The sequence below is a fragment of the Delphinus delphis genome, chromosome 12, assembly GCF_949987515.2.
Source record: "Delphinus delphis chromosome 12, mDelDel1.2, whole genome shotgun sequence".
Classification (NCBI taxonomy): Eukaryota; Metazoa; Chordata; class Mammalia; order Artiodactyla; family Delphinidae; genus Delphinus; species Delphinus delphis.
In genome coordinates, this window is record NC_082694.2 from 27,228,632 (window position 1) to 27,252,847 (window position 24,216).

General features: G+C 49.4%; 1 protein-coding gene across 2 annotated transcripts in view; it reads right to left on the bottom strand.

Annotated features, from left to right (window-relative positions):
- TET3 (tet methylcytosine dioxygenase 3) overlaps window positions 1-24,216 on the bottom strand; it is a 108,553-nt gene that overhangs the window by 75,626 nt on the left and 8,711 nt on the right. Inside the window, exons 1-2 of one of the 2 annotated variants that reach the window (XM_060027502.2) lie at window positions 16,291-16,352; window positions 15,921-15,977 (exon numbers count right to left, since the gene is read on the bottom strand). In XM_060027502.2, the coding sequence (XP_059883485.1) occupies window positions 15,921-15,977; window positions 16,291-16,314 (81 nt within the window). In that variant the 5' untranslated portion in view covers window positions 16,315-16,352. Of the gene's footprint in view, window positions 1-15,920; window positions 15,978-16,290; window positions 16,353-24,216 lie in introns of those variants that run through there. The other variant, XM_060027501.2, reaches the window with a different exon arrangement.

The following is a 24,216-nucleotide window of genomic DNA, read 5'->3' on the forward strand; positions in this document are numbered from 1 at the left end:
AGTTTGGCAAAGTAAAACAAAAACATTAAAAAAGTAACACACACACACACAAAAAAAGTAACAGACATTTGTAATATTTGCCAAGGTACAACAAAGCATTAATACCACTAACACAAATATAAAACTCTCTTATGAATTCATAAGAAAAATCACACAAAAGAAAAACAGGCAAAGCAAAACAATATATTCACAAAGAAGTGCAGATCACAACTAAATATAGCAATAAAAATTTTGCAAATCAAAACATTTTACACCAATTTTTATACCAATTAAAAATAGCTTAGGGCTTCCCTGGTGGTGCAGTGGTTAAGAATCTGCCTGCCAAGGCAGGGGACCCGAGTTTGACCTCTGGTCCAGGAAGATACCACATGCCGAGGAGCAACTAAGCCCGTGCGCCACAACTACTGAGCCTGCACTCTAGAGCCCATGAGCCACAACTACTGAGCCCACATGCCACAACTACTGAAGCCTGCGCGCCTAGAGCCCCTGCTCCGCAACAAGAGAAGCCACCGCAATGAGAAGCCCACGCACTGCAACGAAGAGTAGCCCCCGCTCGACGCAACTAGAGAAAGCCCGTGCGCAGCAACAAAGACCCAACGCAGCCAAAAATAAATAAATTTATTTTAAAAAATAGCTTATAATAAACATGCATTATTTTTATAATCGGGGGTAAAAATCAATAAAGACTTTTAAATTTTAAAAAAATATGACTGCTATAAGAAGATTATAAAATTTTAAAAGCTATAAAAATATTAACAGGAGTTCTGAGTGGTAAAATCACAGATGTTTTATTTTCTCTATTTGCATACCTGAACTTCCTGATTTTTCTACAATGAACTTGCATTCTTCGTAATAAACAACAAAAAAGTTAACAATTTCCTAGAGTTTGATATTATCTGAAATTTAATAGCTTTTACACTTAGTCTCTCTTGGTTTTTCACAAGCGTTTGCATAATGCCTTTCCACAAACCATCAGAGCACTTAAAGGCATGTCTTTTCTGTCCTCATCAAGCACTGGGAGCCCCAAATAAACAGAGCCCCTTTTACATTACTCCATAGACTGGCAGGTTTTCAAACTCCTGTGGACAGAGGAATTACCTGTAGGAAGCTGGCTGCAGATGCAGATTCCCAGGTCCCACCCCCAGATAGCAACCCTGTGTGTCTATGGAGGGGATTCAGACACAGTGGTCCTCAAACTACCCTTTGAGAATCCCCCTCCAATAACCCTATGGGAGTGAGGGTGAGTGCAGAAAAGCAGGAAGTCCCAGCTAGTTCAGAAACTGGGTGAACTGAGTGTCTTCCTGGTTGGCAGGGAACATCAGTCTCTTTCCACCCACCATGTGCACACGCAGGCTCCACCTGTCAGGGGTCAGTGCCCCTACTCCTGGAAGAGGGCGACAAGCAGGTATGGGTCGGGCCTAGGAAAAGGCTTTCTCCAACAGGTGAGCCAAAGCCCTGAGCAGCCCCACGTTGCAGCGTAACTGCCAGAATGCACTCTGCTCTGGGAGAAGCACTTGGACCAACTCCATGGGTTCACGGAGGCCCATCTGTCAAGAGTTTCTGCTCAGCACCCTGAGAAGGCAGCTCCTCCAGAGCTGGCAGAGATGCAGCTGGGGCTGCCACAAGGAGCTGGAGGACTCGTCATGGCCCCAGCAGGGCCCATGGCGACCTCCTCCACCCCAGCTGGGCACTGGAAGAAGGAGTAAGACTCGGATGGGGCAGGGGTCCAGAGCAGTGCTCCCGCCTCCTCCTTGGCCTCATGGGGGTACCCTGGGTTCCACCGTTTCCAGGGGTTTAAATGAACTAGCAGAAGAGCCAGAGAAAGAATTTCTATCTCTCCTCTGCCGCCCTGAGCATTGAAGGAGAGGGCGAGCACAGACCACAGGCTAAATGAGAACCATTCACTGCTGCAGTAAAACGCAACGCGGTGACACACTGAACCAGATGCACAAGGGTTGGGAAGTGGCTCACAGCCCACCTGTAATTGCTATTTCTTTCACATGCACGAGCCAAGCTGGTTCCCTCCCCCACACCTTTTTTTTTTTTTTTTTTTTTGCTGGCTGCTTGGAGTTTATTTTCTACTTGGTGCAAGGCACAGGTTAGAGGGTGGTGCCGGGAAGGCTCTCCTGTGGCTTGGTCCCACCTTCTTTTTACACAGACCAAGAGGCAGAAATCCCAACCTCTGCTTAACGGCAGCGGGGATTCTCGTGTCTCCGGGTCTGTAGACCCCATGCCCCAGGGATGAGGAGTCCCTCATTCATGGGTCCTGGTGGGTCCAGCCTTCCTAGGCAGCAGCAATCAGGGACCTGTGGTTATGGTAAGACCGGCAGGGCAGCAAGGCAGAGTGGCTTGCACTGGACAGTTCCACCAAGAAAATGTGCCTTCCATTCCCCAGTTACAAGTAAAAACTTAAAATGAAAACACAATGAGAAGGATTAGCACATTGACAGGAATAAACTTCACCTAGAAATCCTGGCCGGGGGGCTGGGGGGGGGGCGGGGGGTGGTCATAGACTCTGGAAGAGAACAGTAGAGAGAAGACACTACATTTGAGAAAGGAGACCAGCCACACAGACGCGGAGCCAATTTCACCAGTGGTCTTACAAGCTCTGCTTCCAGCCTTGATGAATCCTCATCCCCAAAGAGCAGTTGCAGATAAGTTTGTTTTATGCCGTCCTCAGGTATCTGGAAACCACGAGGGCAGCTCTCCCTATTACTTAGTGCTAATGAGGGTTAATGACCAGTGGGCATCAGCCCCAGGGTAATTATGAGGTATGGGTTCAGAGGGCTCCTCCCTGATATCGGCCTGTGGGAAAATGGCCCAGGACCTTCTTTTTACTGTGGGGACAGGGCAGGTGCCCCGTCTCTGTTACCCGCCTCACAGCTCCCAGGCTTGGCTGCCAGGGCTGCTTTAGATTCTGCTCCTCACGTTGGCCTAGGCTGTCACACTTTGAGGAGGTGAAGCTCATTGTCTCTGTCATCAATTTGATTCCACAGCATTTATTAAAAGGATTTACTGCATGCCAGGCTTTGTGCCAGGTACTAGGGAACGAAATTGAGCAAGATGAGCACCTCACCAGGAGGAATTCATACCAGGCACTAAAGTATCACTGCATTGGTACAGACAGTGCATACAGGGAGTGAGGGAACAAGGGGCTGCTTGGCCATCACAGAGGAGCCGACAAAAACCAGAGCATTTCTAATATACCTGCAATAGCCGGCTAGAAAGTATAAAGGCAAAAACAACAACAGAATCTACAGTATCCAAGGAATAAGCTTAATGAGAAATGTATAAGACCATATGAAGAAAACTTTAAAAAACTTTGATGCACACAAAAAGACTAGAATAAACAGATACACTTCCTATTCCCTGGATAGGAAGACTCATTATAAAGCTGTCCATTCTCCCCCAAGTAATCTATAAATTCCATGTAATCCCAATTGAAAAATCCCAACATTTTTCACAGAACTTGACAAATTGTTTGTAAGCATATTTGGAAAAGGAAATCATTTGGCAAAAGAAAAGCCAAAGAAATGTTGTGGAAAAAAATGAGTTTGTTTTTGTTTAAACCAAATTGTTACATAAAAACTGCAGTAATTAAAACAATGAAATACTGACACAGAATCAGACAAATAATTCAATGGAACTGAAGAGAGGCCCTAAAACATTTGCTCATGAATATATGGGTATTTATAAAATGCTTAAGGTAGAATTATAAACCATTTGGGAAACTATAAATATTTAATAAACAGACTGGAGATAACAGTCTTTCTATTTGGGAAAAATCAATCCTTATCTTATTCCATATACAAAAATAAATCTCAGCTTAAAGAGATCTAAATATGTAAAATAAGACTATACTATAAAGTAAAAACTTGGGACTTCCCTGGTGGCACAGTGGTTAAGAATCCACCTGCCAATGCAGGGACACGGGTCCCATCCCTGGTCCAGGAAGATCCCACATGCCTCGGAGGAACTAAGCCTGTGCACCACAGCTACTGAGCCTGCGCTCTAGAGCCCGTGCGCCACAACTGCTGAGCCCATGCACCACAACTACTTAAGCCCGCTCGCCTAAAGCCCGTGCTCCACAACAAGAGAAGCCCCCGCAATGAGAAGCCCGCACACCGCAACGAAGAGTAGCCCCTGCTCGCCAGCAACTAGAAAAAGCCCACGGACAGCAATGAAGACCCACCGCAGACAAAAATTAATTAATTAACTTAAAAAACAAAGAGTTGCATGGTTCTCTTCTAAAAAAAAGTAAAAACTTGGATGTCAAAATACTGATGAATTCCAATTGTACAAAAATCAAATTCCATTTGACAGACACAGTGAAAGACAAATGAGAAGCCAAATTTTTTTTCAAAATATAATAGAGGTTAATGCTGATAATATATTAAGAACTTTAATGGATCAATAAAAAGACAATCTAATTTAAAGTAGGTAATGGACATAACAGGTAATACACAGAATAAGTGCAAAATGGTTAACATTTAAAACACTCTCAGGAATTCCCTGGTGGTCCAGTGGTTAAGACTCAGCACTTTCACTGTGGTGGCCTGGGTTCAATCCCTGGTCAGGGAACTAAGATCCCGCAAGCCGCACAGTGCAGCCAAAATAAATAAATACATAAAACATTCTCAAGTTCACTAATTAAATACACTAATATGATATATCTTTTTTCACCTACCAAATTGGCAAAAATTAAAAACTGGTAATTCCTCATTCAGTGTTAGTAGGAGAGCAAATTTGATAGATATTATCAAATTACCTTTTGGAGGGTAATTTGGTGGTGTCAATTAAAACTCCATTCATATGATTTTGCCCTATACAAACACCTGAACAAAGAACCCCCAAATATATGTACAAATATGTAAACTACTGCATCATTTATAATTGCAAGAAATTGTAACTATAAGTGTCCATCAATAAGGAAACAATTACAATTAACCCATAAAATGAAAGACTCCACAGCCATTTAGAAGGCTAAGATAAGTGTACCAACACTGAAAGATAGCCTCAACATATTACGAGCAAATAAAAGATTGCCCGATATGTATATGTATAACTGATTCACTTTGCTGTACAGCAGAAACTAACATTTTAAATCAACTATCCTCCAATAAACATTTTAAAAACAAATAAAACATACTGTATTTTAAAAAAAAAAAAAAAGATTACCCCAAAAAAGGTATGGTATGAACACATTACTGCAGGAAAGGCATTACGTTCATGTGCTCATTTTGGGGTCATGTACTCATTTTGGATTGTTAATAGAGATTATACTGGGATGGAGAAGATAAACGGATTTTCAGTTTTCAGTTTACATACTTTGATATTATTTTATTTCTTTAAATGGGCTTGTACTACTTTTATTTAAAGTCCCAAAATTTCTTTTCCACTTTGGAGAAAAATAGAAAATGAAAGAATAAAAATAATTTTGTCATCGGTCTCTAGGTTGAACTCGAAGTTCATCCCTTCTCTGTCCCCTGCCCATACCCTCCCCCTGGCCTTTAGTGTCCTCTAGGGAGTCAAGATAAAGGGTGAGAAACTCTACCCAGCAAGGTGCTGCACTGTCTTCCCTTAGTGTGACCCCTGGGCCAAGTCCTTCTCTGCTGGCTTGAACAAGTTCAGGCTGGCTACAGAGGCCTCCCCACACCACACCAGGCCCTGCTGCACCCAGAGAGGGGAGACTCTGCCTTCCTAATTGGAACCATTGTTGCCAGCACTCCGAGTTCTAGGAGGGAACACAGAAACGGATTTTCAGCGGAGCACAGGAGGAGATCAATGCCCACCCTGTTTCTTCTAGCACTATGGATCCCTCACTTGTCTTCTACTGTCCTCTCCATCTTAGGACATTATTCACAGCCTCAAGGACACCAACTGGGCCATAGCTTCTAGAGGTGCATGAAAGAACAGGGAGCAAGACTTGAACCTGCAGCCTAGGCCAGCTCAGCTGGGCCATGAGCTCTAGGTCAAATGTTTCTTTCTCTCTATCCTTAGCTTCTAGCTTCATTTTCTCCGGTGCTAATGTGTGAGGCTTTTCTAAATACTACTAAAACTTCAATTTGGGCTTAGGATATGCTCTGGTCCTAGTAATTCAAATTGATTTTGCTTGTTGGGTTTAAAAAAAAAGTTTTCCACAGGTCCTGTCTGCTAAGCTGGTAAGCTATTACTAGGTCCCTTCCTAGGGGTTTGGAGACAAAGCCCCCAAAAGTAAGCAGGCACTGCATTGTCTGGCCTTGACATTTTTCCACATACAGGGATTCTCTACTAGGCCTGTGTTAGGAGGAAGGGAGTCAGGCTACATCAGGACGTGGTATTTTCAGGTTGGGTAAGCCATCGGCATCTCCCCAAGAACTCCAACAGACATAAAATATCAAAACCTGGAGAAGGAGGCCACAGTATAACTTAGAGAAAAAGTCATATTTTTAAATGTGTTTGTGATCAAAGAAGAAAAAAGCAGACAAAGATAGAAAAAATAGAGTGTCCTGAGGATCCAACTGAGAATCTAGAAAAAGCACATACTGGGGACTTCCCTGGTGGCACAGTGGATAAGACTCTCTGCTCCCAATGCAGGGGGCCTGGGCTTGATCCCTTGTCGGGGAACTAGATACCACATGCATGCTGAAACTAAGAGTTAGCATGCCACAACTAAGGAGCCCAAATGCCGCAACTAAGGAGCTGGTGAGCCGCAACTAAGACCCAGTGCAACCAAATAAATAAATAAATAAATATTTTAAAGAAAGAAAAAGTACGCACCAAATAAACCTAAGAAAAAGACAATTAATAAAGGTGAAAGCAGAAATTAATGCTTTAGAAAACAGAAAGCACAACTGACAAATCTGCTTTTATATCACATAAAACTGGCAAAGCTAAGGAAGGAAAAGAGACAAAATTAATATACAACATTAGAAATTAAGAAAGTGAAAAAATCAGATACTGAGGAAACTGAAAACCAATAACCATATATGCATTATGCTATCAATAATAAGTCTGAAAACAGATCTCATGGAAAAGGCAAAGTAAGTGTTTTGTACCAACAGTCACAGGGGGAAAAACATCTGAAAGCTGCAAAGACCCATCCATCAAAAAAGGTACCAGGCTCAGACAGTTTCACCAGCAGATTTTTTTTTTCCCCAAATCCTTAAGGAATAAAATGACTATTTAAACCGTTCCAGAGCACAAAGAAAGAATAAAAGTTTCACAACGCATTATATGGAGTTACCATTACTCTAATACCAACATCTGACAATAAAAACACAAAATGAAAATTATAGATCAATCTCACTCACAAATATAGATGCTAAACTCCCACATTAATAAATCAAATCAAAACAGCATGTTTAAAAAAATTCCCCATTACCGGGCTTCCCTGGTGGCACAGTGGTTGAGAGTCCGCCTGCCGATGCAGGGGACACGGGTTCGTGCCCCGGTCCGGGAAGATCCCACATGCCGCGGAGCAGCTGGGCCCGTGAGCCATGGCCACTGAGCCTGCGCGTCCGGAGCCTGTGCTCCGCAACGGGAGAGGCCACAACAGTGAGAGGCCCTTGTACCGCAAAAAAAAAAAAAAAAAAAAAAAAATTCCCATTACCAACCATGGTATATTCCAGGAATGCAAAGATAGTTCAGTATTAAGAGTTGTATTAACACAGTTCACCTTATCAGTAGGTGAAGGAGAAATATCTTTTATCTTCAAACCATGTTAAAAAGACATCCCTGGCCTCGATTCCAGCTCCACCCCCTTATGAAACATGGGCCCTTGGTCATACTACTGTCCTGAATCTCAGTTTTCTTATCTGAAAGGTGGGGCTACCACCATCTGACTTGGAGCTGTCATGAGAACTATGAGAGAGAGAACTATGAAAACTTTGCCCCATGAGACACACACATGGTAAGTGCTCAACAGATAGCACTGCAGTGAGTTATTATGTAGGGAAAAGTGGGCTATAATGCAGCATGACTCCAATTTTATAAAGAACACGGAACAAGCATCCAGTGTGCATAGAATCGAGTGCAGAGGGATATTCCAGTTAAAAATGGTTAAACAGGTTGTGAGTTATGGACAAATTTCTTCCCTTCTATTTATTTCTATTTTCTAATTTTTCCAAGGAACATGTAGTATCTATACAATCAAAAAAGAGATTAAAAAGCCAAAAGATGTTACAGACTTTTGGATTTAGCCAAGATTGAGGACTGGCAAGCCTAAAGGCCAAGGTGGAAAAGGAAGTAAAGGGTAGACAGAATAGAGGGTAACACCAGGGAGGGGCTTGCAGGACTCCTCTGCCTTGCGCCCTATCACCTCGAAATCCACTCAGTTTCAGGAACACCCACACAGGCATGTAAAGGTGTTCCTGAGAGAGGACCAGCTGAAGTCCTCCAGGCCCAAAGCAAGCAAACACTGCTATACTAAGCATAGCTTCACCTACTTTGCCCAAATGCCTCAGAAATTCTGAACAATGGCAATGGGGTGAGGGTACTCATTTCTTGATCCAGGTGCTGGTTACACAGGTGTACTTACTTTGTGAAAACTCACCAAGCTGTACACAGTATGTGCTTTTATGGTGTGGATGCTATCCTTCAATAAAAGTTTTTTAAAATTAAAAGCTGAGAGGAGAACACTGAGTTTCTGTCATCAGCTACAGAATTTCCCTCTTAAATTCTGGTTTTAATATGAACTTATGGATCAGAACACTCAATCCAGTATTTTGCCTGACATGTCTCATTGTCTTAATAAATACAGCATCTGGAAAGATTTTCACTGTAATTATCAATAGATGAGAAAAAAAATTCCAGGGCAAGCCAGGGATATAGGAGACACAGGGAAAGCCAAAATGAATGAGGGCAGTGGCTCTCAACCCTGAGTGTACATTTAAGTCACCTAGGGAGCTGTGAAAAATGCTGGGGCCTGGGCTCCACCCCAGACCAGTTACATCAGATTCTCTGGGTCTGAGGCCTAGACATTGATATTTTCTTTTTCAAAAGCTCCACAGACGATTCTAAGATGCACTAAACTAGTTGAACCAGAGGGCCCGGCCGCTGGCAACTCTGGAGGCAAGCTGAAGCGTGGCCCCTGCGCATCCTGGTGGAGGCTGTGGAGGGGAGCAAGTATTTAGGGCTGAAGCGCCCTGCCACCCGCCCAGGTCTCCCTCCACATGCCGCTTCCCCAGACCTCAGCAGAGACCCCCACATGGAGGAGGCAGCCTCTGGAAAGTAAGGGGGAGGGGCTTCCCAGGGGCTGGACACCGAACCCTGGGCTCTGGCTCCCAGCTGGGTGTTCAGACTGCTCCAGATCACTTGTCAATACAGCCCCAAGGCATATACCACTCCAACCACATAACCCCAGAACTAAGCCCTAACTACTACCCAGGGTCCAAATGACACCACTGGGAACCCACAGCTGGAAAACAGGAACCAAGGGGAAGTAACAGTGGAAAAAAGGGCCACAGGGCAGAGGTCAGTGTATAGCTCAATCATCAGGTAGGACCTGACTCAGGGACAAGCGGTAGGGGCAGTGAAAAGGGGATGCCACGCAACCCACCTGCTGAGAGGTTCCAACACTCACCTCTGGGGCTCCCACACCCAGTCATCCTGCATCCATTCTACCTAGTTATGTGACTGGAACCCACAGGAGTGACCCCAACAGATGGCTCTCTCGGCCTGGCAGCCCTGCAGCGTTTTTACAAGCTCCTAGATAACTCTGACACAAGGAGTCCTTTGCCCATGCCCTGCAAAGCAGTGCTCTTGGAGGCCCTCTCTCTGCTCAGTCTACTTAGGGCTGAGCTCAAAGCACGAGGGGTGAGAATGGGGATGGGCTGAGGCTGTGAGAAGAGCATGTTAGGATGGAGAGCACAGGTGGAGAAGAGAAAGGAATCTGCAGTGCCAGGGAAAACAGGGTAGGCATCTCTTGAGCACAGCCTCCAGCACTCCACTGGAAATCCATTTCTGTATTCCCCCACTAGAGTTCTGGTACAGGGCAACAATGATCCCAACTGGGAAGGCACGGTCTCCTGGCTCTGGCTCCAGCACAGCCTGGTACAGTCAGGCAGCACCCTCTTCACACAGCCTGAACTTGTTCAAGCCACCAAATGGAGAAAGCTCAGAAGTCAAGGTACCCTGCCCAAGGCAATGGAACTTTAGTGTCTGGCAGGGCCCAAGTTCACTCTGGCAGCTACAGGAGCCTGGCCTCTGCCTTAACTGTTCTCTTCCTCTAAGTCATGCAGCACACAAACACACACACACACACACACACACACACAGTCCTGCCCCACAGGTTCTGACGATCCACCATGAGAACCTGAGACTTGCAGATATAAAAGGACAGACAGGAGGCATCCTTATCTACAGAGGCTGAGATGCAAGTAAAATCTTTTGAGGTATTCCAAGAGAATTCGGGGGCAGCAAGGTCTCTACTCTTCCAAGTGGTGGCTCTGTCCCCAATATTGAGACTACGGAAGACAGGGGTCAAAACAGAGACCCTCTGCTCTCCCAGAAGCAAAGTTCTAAAGTAATGCTGTTCAGGGAATGGCCCATAAACTGTTTATCACCAGTTCACCACAACATAAACACAGGAACCAAGAATAAGCCTTTAGAAACCAGCACTGCAAGTTGAACCTGCTGCTCCGTCCAAGTATACATTCGCTGGACCATCTCATCCAATGGCTAACAGATTGGTCTAGATGGTGCTGAACTCCTGAGGGGAGCCACACGTGGCTAGAGCTGCCAACTAGTTGTACAAAGTAGGACCTGTTTTGGTCTGCAATATTTTGGGAATTAGGAAAAAGGTCCTTCCCCCCTTTTAGTTTGAGAAAAACTAACTCTGGAGGCAACCCCTTCATTTTACAGAGGAGACTAAAGTCCAGGGACTGCCGCATGGCTAATGAAAGAACCCAAGAGTAGGAGAGTTGGGATTAGACAGGAAAAGAAACTGGACAACTGCACTTCTCATCCTCCTCTTCCCAGCCAGTGGCCTCATGGGCGCTCCTTAAAGCAGTAAGGGCTCCAGGACCCACACACTTCAAATGAGTAGAAGACAATTTCAGGTTCAAGGTAAACTGCCCAGGTACAGTATTTTCTTCCAGCTTTTCCTGAATCTCAAACCCAACACATCTAAAGCCAACACCTTCCTTTCAAAATTAAGCTATCAGGACTTCCCTGGTGGCGCAGTGGTTAAGAATCCGCCTGCCAATGCAGGGGACACGGGTTCGATCCCTGGTCCTGGAGGATCCCACATGCCGCGGAGCAACTAAGCCCGTGCGCCACAACCACTGAGCCTGCGCTCTGGAGCCCACGAGCCACAACTACTGAAGCCCGTGCGCCTAGAGCCTGTGCTCCGCAACAAAGAGAAGCCCCCACAATGAGAAGCCCACGCACCGCGACCAAGAGTAGCCCCCGCTCGCCTCAACTAGAGAAAGCCCGCGCGGAGCCACGAAGATCCAGTGCAACCAAAAAAATTAAAATAAAATTTAAAAATTAAAACAAAACAAAGTTAAGCTATCGTCTCAGCAGGTCCATTTCTGACCCCCACTACACTAATCTGTACTCGCCAGATCCTGGAAACACTAACTTATTGAACATATGGTTGGCATGTTGATGCTTCCTTCAAAGTCCTAGGAGGTCCACTAAGTCGACGATGAAAGCAGATGTAAAGAGCAGGGCTGGCTGGGGGTGAGAGGCTTGGTCTGCCCCGTGCCAGTTCACAACCACAGCACAAAGATCAAAAGCATTTACTGTATTTAAAAACAACAACGACAACACCTGCCAGTGATGGTTTTCGCGCTCAGTGTTACAGTTTTAGGCAACTTGGTCGATGTCTCTTACTTCTAGTGATATTGTGAACATCAAATCATAATTTCTCTTATTTTTCAGGACCTAGTACTATACCTGGAACGTGGTAAACACTCAGTAAATGCAGAAAGACAAAGGGAGGAAGAAAGGGAGATAAAGTGAATGGGAAGAGGATCACAGTTCTGGATAGCGTGATAATCTGTGGATTTTAACTGTCTCAGCCACCCCATCTCTATTTGCCCAAAGGCTTCCTAAACTAATCCATAAGGAAGCTATCTCCTCCTCAGAAGCTCCAGACAGGCTGGTAATGAGGGGGAGTCCTCAGATGACTGCCAGATGCCAGAGTAGGAGAGAAAATGAGGCCAAAAGCCCAGGAGGTCAGGGTGGGAAAGACAAGATACCCAAAAGCTGAGCCAAACCAAGGCCTCCCAATACTCCCTGCCCCCATCCCCAGCCAGCCAAACTATCTGCTACAGCCTCGGGGGCATGGGAGGGGACTTGGCAAGACCACAATGATGGTTTCTAGCAGAAATGTCCATCTACAGCTGGAGGGAGCCCAGCACCTAGGTCCCTCCTCAGCCAGCCCAGCAAGGGGGCTAAGGAGCCATCACAGTGACCCCTGCAGGTAGCTCCAGGGCCTGCACCGTGGTGGGCAGGAAGGCTCTCCCTTCGGCTCACTCACCTACCTGTACTACAAAGTCTTCCCGCTCTCCCACAACATTAAAAAATGGCTGGGGTCACCAAGGAGGTGGAGCTGAGCTCTGGGACTCTAACTCTACCACTTATTGTGCATGGTGAAGCCCTCTCTTTCCACTCTCAAACTCAACTCTGAAATCCTCTTGGTTGGTTCCTTTCCTACCATCGTCTGATATGCTCACCTGCTTCCATATCTCCCCAAGTTCACTACTGCTTGTAAACATACCTCAGAGAGAAAAGACTTCCTGCTGGACCCACACAGAGGGCTGGAGAGTGGGAAGAGCAGGCGAGAAAGAACTAGTAGGAGTGACCCACGGTGTGTGGCAAGTTGAGGATCACAGATCCTTGACAAAAGGAGCAGTGGCCCAAAGGAGAGACAGAAGGCAGAGATCCCGGGCACAGTTCCAAAACAGTTTCCACACATCCTCAGCCAGTGGAGGGTTCCCATGGGGCAGAGTATGGGAGCAGTGTGGGAGCCCGAGAGCAGGGCAGCCTGGTGCTCTCGGCACTGGGCACTCACTCCTGTCCAGGCTGCGAAGAGGGAGGCAGTGGCAACAGCGTATGCTATGGCATGTTCCTCGGGGTATCGTGAGTAGACATGTAACACGCTAGACAGTAAATGACCACGTGCGTTCATCAAGCTCAACTCTATGCCTGTGACAGGCATAACGCACACCCTACATCATGAATATTCTTGAAACCCTGGCAGGACTCAGCACACAGTAGATGAGCACATTCCCGTTGGTTGCTGGATACCCTTCACCCAGGGGGCTTACCCATCCTGTGCCCATCCTGTGGGAACACAGACTGGGAGACCCCTTTGTCCTGTGTCCCAGAGTCTTTGCCTGATCTGAATGAGCTCACACGCCACACACATCTTCCTACACCACCACCTCCTGACGGAAGAGGATCTAGCAAAATTGCTCCACCAGAGTATGTGGGACACCACACTCAACTGGCCACCTAAGAAAACTATCTGGGGGGAAGGTGGCACCAGGAACAGGGGCTCAGATCCAAGTGCTTGCTGGCAGTGGCAACCTGGACCAAGAGGAGGCTAGGCTTTTCCAACAGACAACGATGAAAACAAGCACAAACACCTCAGAGCTTTAAAAACGCTGCCCGGGACTTCCCTGGTGGTCCAGTGGTTAGCAATCCACCTTCCAATGCAGGGGACGCAGGAACTGTGATCCCACATGCTGCGGGGCAACTAAGCCCGCGCTCTAGGGCCCGTGAGCTCTAGGGCCTACGCGTCACAACTAGAGAGCCCGTGCACTGCAACAAAAGATCCCACGTGCCACAATGAAGATCCCGCGTGCCACAACTAAGACCTGACGCAGCCAAAATAAATACATTTTATAAAATAAATAAATAATAAAAATGCCACCAGCTCAGGCCCCACTCTGAGAAGGGGGAAGGAGGAAGACATGTTTGAAGGGCATCCTCTGTTTTTCCAGGCAGCCCTGCTCCATGCCCACAACACTAAGGGTGGTGGTATTAAGCTGGGAGCTTCCATCAGGACGGCAGGGACAGCAGAATGCAGGCAGGGAGGAAAGGAGAACACACTTGGAAAGACCTGAAGAGAAGCCATCATTAGGCAGGAGGGGGTGCTTTCCGGAGTAAACAAACCTGCCAGCAGTCCTTCCTCCCAGCAGAGAGAGAAGCTCTGGCTGACAAGGCCAAAGACACAGAGGAGGGAGGGAGCTGCCCCTTCCCTGAGCCTACCTGTCCTCATCCCCTTGTCCTGCTTTCCCCAGGGTGGGGAGCAGAACAGGTGTACTCCATGATCTCCGTGTCCACAGCCCTCAACAGCACACAGGTGATTACAGCAGTGGGCGGCCAGAGGCGGAAGTGGAGGTGACACCTGGGGGTTTCACCGGAGAAGGGGTGTGGAGTGAGCTCACAGCTCTCTCCTCCCCACGCACAGCATCGCCAGTATCAACCACCTCTGCTTGCCTCAGGGGCCTACCACGGTCTTGTCCCAGGTGGTCACCCACTACTAGCGTCCTCATCAAGGCTTGCCCAGCTCCCCAGGAGAGCCAATGCCACCTGGCCCTTCTCCTTCTCCCAGAAGCAAATTTCTTGCCCTCCCCCAAGTACTTTCTTGATGTAAGTTCCTTTGGGAGGAAGCCAGGGAACCACCCCAGCTCCTGATCCACCCCGCAGCCTCACCCAGTAGCCCCCATCCCCTCTGGGAAGGCAGAGCCCCTCCCTGACAGCGTCCCCACCCAGGCAGTGAGGGTGGTACTTCCAGCGCCTCCAGGGAGCTTCCCGCAGTTTTCCCAGGAAGCCAGAGGAGGATTTCCAGGGAGAAAAATCTCAGAGCATCTGGGGACATGAGCAGCTCACCCACCTGCTACCCAAGCAACCAGATTCCCCCAGCTCCTCACAGGCTCCAGGGGCTGAAGGAGAAGACAGAGCTGAGGCAGGGGCAGGAATGGGCTCCCTCCTCCTAGAAGTCCCATCCAGTCCTGCCTTGCCTACCTGTCCCTACACTCCTTCCCCAGCCTCTCTTCTCTTGACTTGAGAGGCAGCCACACTGAGCTGCCTCTTGCTCTGTTTTCTCCACCCTGGGCCAGCAGAGGATACTGCTGAGTAATCCCAAACTCACGGCGGATCCCCAGCCCTGAAAACAGGGCAAAGCCCAAGGAAACCTACTGATCCTGGTCCTTGCCAACCAGGGAGGAACATCTGTGTTTCCTCGTAATGGCTTATATTCCACAGACTCTGCCCTGCCCCAAATACCCCAGCCCTGGCCCCGAGACAACCACACGGAGAAGCTCAGTGCCCCCTTCTCCACTTCCCACGCACCTGGTAACATTCCCTTCCAGTCCCCCAGACACCAAGCTGCACAGAGTAACAGCAGTCGACCGCCTGCAGGATTCCCAGTCATGATGTTGCATCAGCCCCCACCCTACCCAAAATATCCTCACCCCCACCACCTCCTCTCCTCCAGCCATCTCCATGGTGACAGCAGCATGACTAATGACACCCTATCAGCTTCAGACTCAGGAGCACAATTCCCCCTCCCCCTTAACCTCTCCCCCACCCCCCCCCACCCCCCGCCCCGGGATTTCTGCAGATTGGATGCAAACCAACAGTGGCAGGGACATTCTCGAGAGATTTCCAGAGGCAAGGATGGGAGTGGGTTGCATGTCTTAAAAAAAAAAAAAAAACAGTTCAACAAACCCAATCCCAACTGCACCCAAACCATCCAGCTGAGAAAGCAAAAAGAATCCAAACAAAACCCACACAGGCCTGAGAATTCATTGGCCGCCCACACCCCCGCCGCCCCTCCCCCTCAGCTGCTGCTACACACACAGTGGGAGATTAAGGGATCACCAGAGGAGACCCTTTATTTTTATCCAATCCCATCAAACACTTCACCTCTACCACACACACACACACACACACACACACACACACACACACACACAAGGTACCTTGACAGCAGCCCCTTGCCCCCACGGCCCGGCTCCTTCACCAGCCTTTATTTCCACCTGCAAAAGAAGCCGGAGAGACTGATGAGCCAGGCTGACACCAGGAAAGCAGCAAAGTCCTTCTGCTGCACCCCCAGCACCGCTGCAGGGAAAGGGGGAGAAGGGGAGGCACGGGGCCTCGGAAAGAAAGGATAGCAGGGACCATCTTCCTGCCTCCAGCTGCCACCCAGACGCGCGGTGGAAGGGCTCATTCGCCTTCCAGAGTGTTTTTGTTTTCATTTCTCCTTTTTCCACCCTCCCAAGATCCAGGAGGGCTCTGCCCCTCCTCCTGCGTCCGGTCTAGCCTCGTCCCTCCCCGCCCTGCCCGCTCTACCTCGGCCGGCCTCCTCTGGTGCATCGGCCGGCGGGCCTCCCATTATCCCCGCCGGAGCGCACGGAGGGAGGCACTGCAGAGGCGGCGGCGGCCAGCTGCCGGCTTGGCTCCCCTCCCCGCCGCCGGCGAGGCTGGTGTGGAGGGGGCGGCGCGCTCGCCAGCCAATCCCCGCCGCCGGCCGAGCGGGGGCAGGGCCGCCGGGGGTTGGACCTGCCCAGCCGGGAGGCGGGGGCACAGCCAAGGGTGCCGGAGCCTAGCTGGCTGTGGCCCAGGCCCGCCGCCGCTCCCCGACAGGCGGGGAATCCCGGGACACCCTCAACAACTCCCGAGTCGGGGACCAGAAGGTAATACCCAGAGGCATCCTCTGCATCTACAGGGTCAAAGGCAGACTGCGTCGGGGTCGAGCAGATGCTGGCAGGCTTCCCCCTCAGGCCACTCTCTAGCCCTAGGACACCAGCAAACTGCCTCATCCTAGCAGCAGCTAGGACAGTGCTAGGCGCTATAAAAGCAATAGCCCCTGCAATCTTAGAAGAAAAAAATAAAGCCTTGGCAGTATGAACCTTTACCCCATTTTGCAGATGAGGAAACAAGGCAAGACAAGTGAAGTAACTTACCCAAGGTGACACAGCTAGAAAACAGCAGCACTGGGACTCCAAGGCAGGTCTATCCGGCTCTACAGACCAGACTCTCAACCATTATGCAGTCCTACTCCTCCCTCCCTCCAGCAGATTTCCTCTTGAAGCCAACATTGCCTGTGGCTCAAAGCCTCACCAAGTCAGACTTGCCCTCCCTTGCACACGAACACCACCTCACCCTAGGAATACTCATCCCTAGTGCCTGAACATAGGCCACCCCCTCCAGACAGCCTCACCACCACCACCACCCTCAATGTTTCCTCCTCTTTTAGAAAGGCCACAGGAGGAGGCGCCTCCAGACTTCAGGGCTTCCCATCCCCTGGAAAGGCTGAGGAGGGGAGGCAGCCCAGACTCTGAGCCTCTGAAGGCTGCAGCACCCAGGAGACTGAAGGAGAAAGAACAGAATGGGGAGAGGAAAGCCCTGCAGTTCCTAGGCAACCCAGGAGACATCGTGCTTCACCCCATCCCCTCCCTGTAGCTGAACACCCCAGAGCTTCTGTCTTCTAGGAGGGGGACCCTTATATGGTCTCTGGTACTCATGTATCTGGTTCAGTTTCCTGGCTCCACTATCTAGCTGCAGGACCTTGGTGGTGGTACCTTACCTCCCTTAGCCTACTTTGCAGTTCTATTTTACAGAAGCAGCTACCTCATACAAAGGTGTGAGGATTCTGTGAAAAAAATGCAACACAGTGCCTGCCACACTGCAGGTGCTGCTAGCTACCACTCAATTTCTGAGAGAGTTCATTGTGTGCTACTTTTCAACTCACAGATGTGACTTGTAGGACTAGTTAGGATGTGGGAGAGCTCATTTCAGTGATGTGCTCTGCTACCAACTCCACCACACCTGCCCAATTACTGCCCCCTCCCTGAAGCTCCAAGGGGGTACTCAGAATGGGACGAGCTGCCTCATGAGAGACAGCAAAGCTGGGCTCTGGTGAGGAGACTCCAGAAGGCACCAGGACCCACACCTGCCTCACCTCTGGGGGCAAAGAGCAGCCCTACTGGGCTCCTCCCCAGGGCAGGGAGGAAGGCAGGTGACAAGGCAGGGCAAGGAGCACTGTCCTGAGCCATGGGCTTCTGCACCCCTTGGCTCTTACCTTGGCCAGGCCAAGTGAAGTCCCTCCTTTATCCTAGTCCCCAAAACCCCTGCCCCACCCACCCTCATACAGTCTGCTGCTGGATAAGAGCAACTAACACTGCTTGGACAGTAACAATCAATACCGTTGCTGCTGTGGCTGCCACAGTTTATCAAGCCCCTGCTAGGTACCAGGCCCTCTGCCAACCATGCTGTGGGAGCATCTCATTTGACTTGTCCACACACAACCTTATGGGAAAATGGGCTTAGAGATGTTGTTACTTGACCATCAACACACAGCTGGTGAGTGGTGAGCTAGAATTCCAACCCAGGTGTTTCTCATTCCAGTTCTTTAAGCCCTCTCTCCCAGCCAACCTCAGGGAAACTTAAAGAGGGATAGGGTCTCTTGAACCAGACCACTTCCCTTTAAGCTATGGGTCTAAGAACAGTAATATTTTCATGCCTCAGAGACTTGGCGATGCTGCTCCTTGCCTAGGTTCCCTTCCCTCTCCCCCACCTGGCAAGCTAATATGGTACAAGGCTTAATCCAAATGTCACCTGCCACTGCTACCTTCCCAGCTCATCTAGCCCTCAGGAGCTTCACCCACTCCTCCTGGGGCCTCCTCTAGAGCCGTCACTACCAAGTGCAGTTATTTATTTACACGGCCGTCTTCCCCACGTGGGCAGGGGCCCCGTCTTCCCTACTCACTAGGCTCTGCACAGAGCTGGAATGTGCTGAGCTGAGTTTCTACACAAGGAGGGTGGGGAGGCAGGGGGTTGGGCACTGAGACGTAGAGGACACTCTCCTGGTCGACCTGTTCTCTGAGGTCCCCAGGGATCAGAGGAATACTTGCTCTCCTGGGAGGGCACGACCTGCCATCTGAACTATAGCCGAGGCCGAGCCTTGTTCAGCCAACACACGTCTTCCTCACAAGGCTGCAAGAGCCACCCTGACTCTCTGCTTGAACCACAGGTCCCGCCTCACCCCCCGCAGACTGCAGACACCCTAGCAGAGCCCGTGGTCCCCAAGGCAGGGCACCTGCAACCATCTCTATCCCACCCTGGCCTCCTGCCCTTTTCTGAAGCACCTGGAACGCTACAGCTCCAAGGAGACACAGAGGCGCATGCTGGGGCCACTCTGCCTCCAGCGGGGACATTCTCCACACCTCACACCTGACCCCCTCCCCTATCTGCCCCTCTTTCTACACTTGGGGCTTCACAGTGACCAACCCAGAGGTGCCTGGGACCCCTCTGCATAGGAGCTGGAGGTCCCTCCCCACCTTCCATCATGACCCCTAGACACCACTGCACTCCCAGCAGGAGGAATGGGGCCACAGCCCTCCCCACTAGGGAGAGGTGAATGGATTAACTCACTCTCAGAACCCACAAAATACCCCAACACAGAGAACCTCAGAAACACAGTTACCTACAGGCCAGAACCTACACAGATATATAAAGACTAGGAAATGGGGATGCATCCAGAGACAGATTTGGGGGGGTTTATAGGAGGATCAACCAAGCAGCAACGCCACGCCAAGCCCCATAACTGGACCATGATGTACTGTATCTTATTTAACCCTCAAAACAAACCAATGAGACAGGAATTATTAATGCCCATTCTACAGATTGAAAAATTGGGAGACTGAGCAGGGCTCTCGCCTCCCCCCCTCCCCCGCCACTCGTAGCAATACAGCTGGTGCTGCTCTGTGTAGCTCTATGATTTTCTTATCAACCTACCTTTTCTAGAGTTGGCAGGGGGTAGATGACAACTTCTCCTCTCTTGCCATGCCTGTGTCCTAAAGGAGGTCACTCCCCACAGGGCTTTACTTCAAAGCTCAGTTCAAGCCCCACTTCCTCCAGGAAGCCTTCTCAGGTTACCCTAGACCTCTGCCAGCTGACAGCACTTCCAATGTTTCTCATTTGACACTTGGTACTGCTATCTGTCTCTGTGTGTCCTGCCTCTCCAACCAGAATGGCTAGAGTCGTGCCTCTTCAAAGCCCCGGGGTTTTTTTTGTTTTGTTTTGTTTTCCCAGCATTCCACACACTGAAGGCACTTGGAATCGACTGTGGGGGAAATCTGTGACCTTCCCTTCCCTCTCCATCACACAAAGGATCTGCCAAAGAAACCCAACATCCTCTCCACCTTCAGAACCTATGTTTGAAGTCACCGGTGTCCACACATCAATTTCCACCCAAGTAATTGCAGCCCATCACACACACATCATCCCCTATATTTCAAACTCTTTGCAGTTGTCATGGGAACTGCCTTTGCCTTCATTCACAGATCAGGCCTCACAATTAGCTTTGGCAGCGGAAGTCTGTATCAACGGCAATCTCGGGGAGGAGAAAGACAAGGAGGTGAAAGAACAGCAGCAAAGGAAGAAAAGGTGCTCCTCCTTGGAGATGCAATAGAACCAGACTGAACTCAGGCACCCAGTGATGTCAGAGGGAAAGCAGAGCCAGCCAGCAACTCCACCTGCATATTTCCATACCAACAAACAGAATGCACCCAGACCCCCCCAGGCTGACAAGCAGCAGCTGTGGCTCTGCCCACACCCCACAAGCCATCCTAAATGCTTGTAAGAAGGTCTTATATTCTATGAACCTCATCACGGTCTCCCCACCCCAAATTCAATAGCCTTGGACCACCAAATGTTCCAGGATCCAAGCAAATAACACAGAACCTTCATTGAGAAGCTGAGACAGGAATACTGAGTGGTTTAGAAACCTGGGGGCAGCCCCAGGGGAAGACTACCAAGAATAATTAACACAAAGCATCTTACCTTCCACCTTGAGGACCCATGAACACCCTCAGCTGGTGCCCTGTGGTCTGTCCGCGTCCTTCCACACCACTGCCACCAGCCGTGAGCATTCGAGTAGCATCTCTGCACAGCTCAGTTTCAGGGGAGATGCCTCCCTCCTCCTAGAAGTACCCCCCCTCATCTTTCACATATCCCTACGCTGAAACTCTCAAAACAGGTCCCTTCCCTTCCACGATGGTCTCTCTTCACCTAACAGTGACTAAGGCTGGTCTCTGCCCTCAAGGCATCCCTCCCTTGTAGCCCTACCAGACTAATAGTCTGTTGCCACGCTTGCCTCCCTCCCCAGACTGTGAGCTCATTAAGGACAGAGTAAATGCTGCTTCCCCTTTACCGATGGCTCAGGCTCAGCGCAGCGCCTCGCACACAGCCAGTCCCAGGCGAGATGTGCTGAAGGAGGCTGGGAAGGCAACTTGCAGGTTTACCAGTCAAAGCAGATGACGTCCTGTCTCTGGAAACTTAAGCGACGCCAGAGAGAGAAGCTGCCCTCCCCCGGCACAGGGGACACTGGAGGTCCTGGGACTGAGGAAGCATTCCAGGAAGGTGCCTCTCCTCCGTATCCTCCTAGCACCAGCTCTTCTCCTCTCACTGGCTCCCAACACCCCCACCGCATCCTGCAGCGTCAACCATCCAGACAGGACCCAGGCTCATGGTGAGAGGATGCCATTCCCTCTCTCTTCTGGGGCTCCAGGATCATTCCCAGCATCAACCAGGGAACTGGGGTACCCAGAGCTTACTCTTAAAGGGCAGAGAAATCAAGAAAAAGACAGAACAAAATGAGACCAGAGAGAGCCACCCAGTGTCCTTCCCACAAGAAAGGCTCAGAAGGGAACAGACTCTATGGTCCGGTACCTTGCTACTTGTTTTTGACCCAGCATCTCCACACCCCTTCCTGAGGCTTCCTCTGGCAGTAATTAAATGGGGTGGAGGACTATGGGACACGTGCATTCTGGCAAACGCTCCCAAATGACTCTACCTAATGCAACTCCCTTTCCATTTGGAGCATTTAGAGTTGCTGCTCTACTAGTAGTGGGAGGTGCATTATTCTGTCCACGAATTCCCTGGCTGGGTGTGGGGAGACAGGGCACAAGGGAGTTAGAACATGTACAGGTCAGAGCCAGCAGCGCAGGAACAGAGCTTGTGCGACCTGAAGCAAGCAAGCAACCCCCCGTGGTCACCGGAAGGCTGGCCAGTTACCCCACACTGGGGCGCCGGCTTTTTTTTTTCCCCTCCCTCAGTGACTAATAAAAACTTAGGTTATCAGATTTCTTAAGCAAATGACAGGAGACAAGGCCACAGAGGGGTGTGTCCACTCCAGGTGTGCCAGCAGCCTGGGCCCTGCACAGACACACTCAGGCAGAGGCCCAAAGCAACCCTAAAGGACTCTCCCAGCCAAAGTGCAGCAGGGCTCAAGGTAGATAAAGGGGTCGTATTCCTCTCCAACACCTTCTCTCTTCCTGAGCATCCTGCCCTCAGTCCACAAGGGAACGATAAAGAAGTGATGGGAAGGGGAGGAGGAATCAGTGACAACTCCCGAGACCCCTGATGTGGTCTTTCAACTCACCCAGCCACCACACTCCCTTCTCCAGGATGAGAGGCCCAAGGCAGAGAGGTGACTGCTGACTTGGGGTGGGGCATGTGCCCGAGTAAGAGCCCTCAGGCAAGGTTCACTGGGGCTGCTGGGTACCAGTGAGGGTGGGAGAAGCCACTTTCCCCCAGGCAGCTTCAGAGAGCACCTTCAGATGGGGAGCCACACCGCATTCCTATTGTTTTTCCCCACAGCAGATAATTAAAACATGGCCCATGCCTTCAAGGGAAGCAATAAATAAAGAGAGCATGCTCAGTTAAAAAAAAAAAAAAAAATGCAATAAGCTTTGCCGTGGGTTGTTTAGAACCCAGGAAAGCATTGCCCCCTCCATACCCCTCACCACTTACCTTGGGGTGGGAACAGGAACCCTATCCCAGAATATCCTTCCAGGAATAACCAACTGGGACAGCTATGTCCCCAACCCAGAAACAGTCTTCAGTGAGGGTTCAGAGACCCCGCAGGGAAACTCCATGTCCAGTAGAACTACTCATATTGATAAAAAATCGAACACACAAACCACTTGAAAGGCAGCTAGTGTGCCTGAGTTTCTGAATTTAATTTTCATTAATTTTAATTTTTGTAGCCACACATGGCTAATGGCTATCATATTGGACAGCTCAGGTAGAGCATGCTTCTTAAATTTGGGAGGTCATGAATACTCTTGAGAATTTGCTGAAAACCACAGCCCCTCTCCCCTGAGAAAATATACCCCTGCACATTCACACACTTGGCTGAAATTTTCAGAGAGTTTACAGACCATATTCCAACCCAGGTCTGAGATCAATCAGGTCTAGAAATTGACCAAAAACGTTATGGCCTAAGAGCGATGTTTCTTCTGCAATGTAGTTGTCTAAGGAATATGTTATACTTTACACAGTTTGAGCAAGAGACCACCACGTGTGGAAGACCCCGCCTGACAGAGGACGTCCTTGTAACATCCCAGCCAGAACATCCAGCCTCTACGCAGACCCACGCAGGCACAGGGCTGGTTCTTCAGTCTTGGAACAGCTATAAATGTTAGAAAATTCTTGTTTTCAAACATGGATTCAGGGAGATCAGCTCAGTGCTTTCTGATGACCTAGAGGGATGGGATAGGGAGGGTGGAAGGGAGATGCAACAGGGAGGGGATATGGGGATATATGTATACATATAGCTGATTCACTTTGTTGTACAGCAGAAGCTAACACACCATTGTAAAGCAATTATACTCCAATAAAGATGTTAAACAAACAAACAAACAAACATGGATTCAGTCTACCTGCTAACTTCTACCCTCGAATAAAAGTTCCACACATTCCCCTACACAAAGGAACTGACTCCCTCTTCCACACAGGACTCGTCTTAGCCTGCGTTCCTCCACTCATGTCCGAGCTGAACAACTCATCTTCTTCAGTTGTCCTGCATGTGACTACTCTGACAGAGCTCCTAGAGACAGGCTGTCAACACACCTTTCAGAGTTTCAGCTATTCCTACCTGCTATTTCTTTCTTTGTTTAAAAACAAGTGCAGAGCTTTGGATTTACCCTGATTAAATTCCATTGAGTTTGGCTGAAGCCCATTGTTCCAGACTGCCCCCAATCTTCTTAACCCCTTGTTCTATCATTCAACTTAAATATCTGCATCACCACTACTACCGCTGCCACCACCCACCTACCCACTGATCACACCTGCTCCTACCTATATCTTAGGAAGAGGGGGCACACATCCCTTCAGCTCCTAAGCCTCCAGACCCTTCCATGAGACCCCGGGTTCTATGGGTGTGCTCCTCCTGTTCACAACTACCACCAGCTAATACTCTCTCGTGGGGCT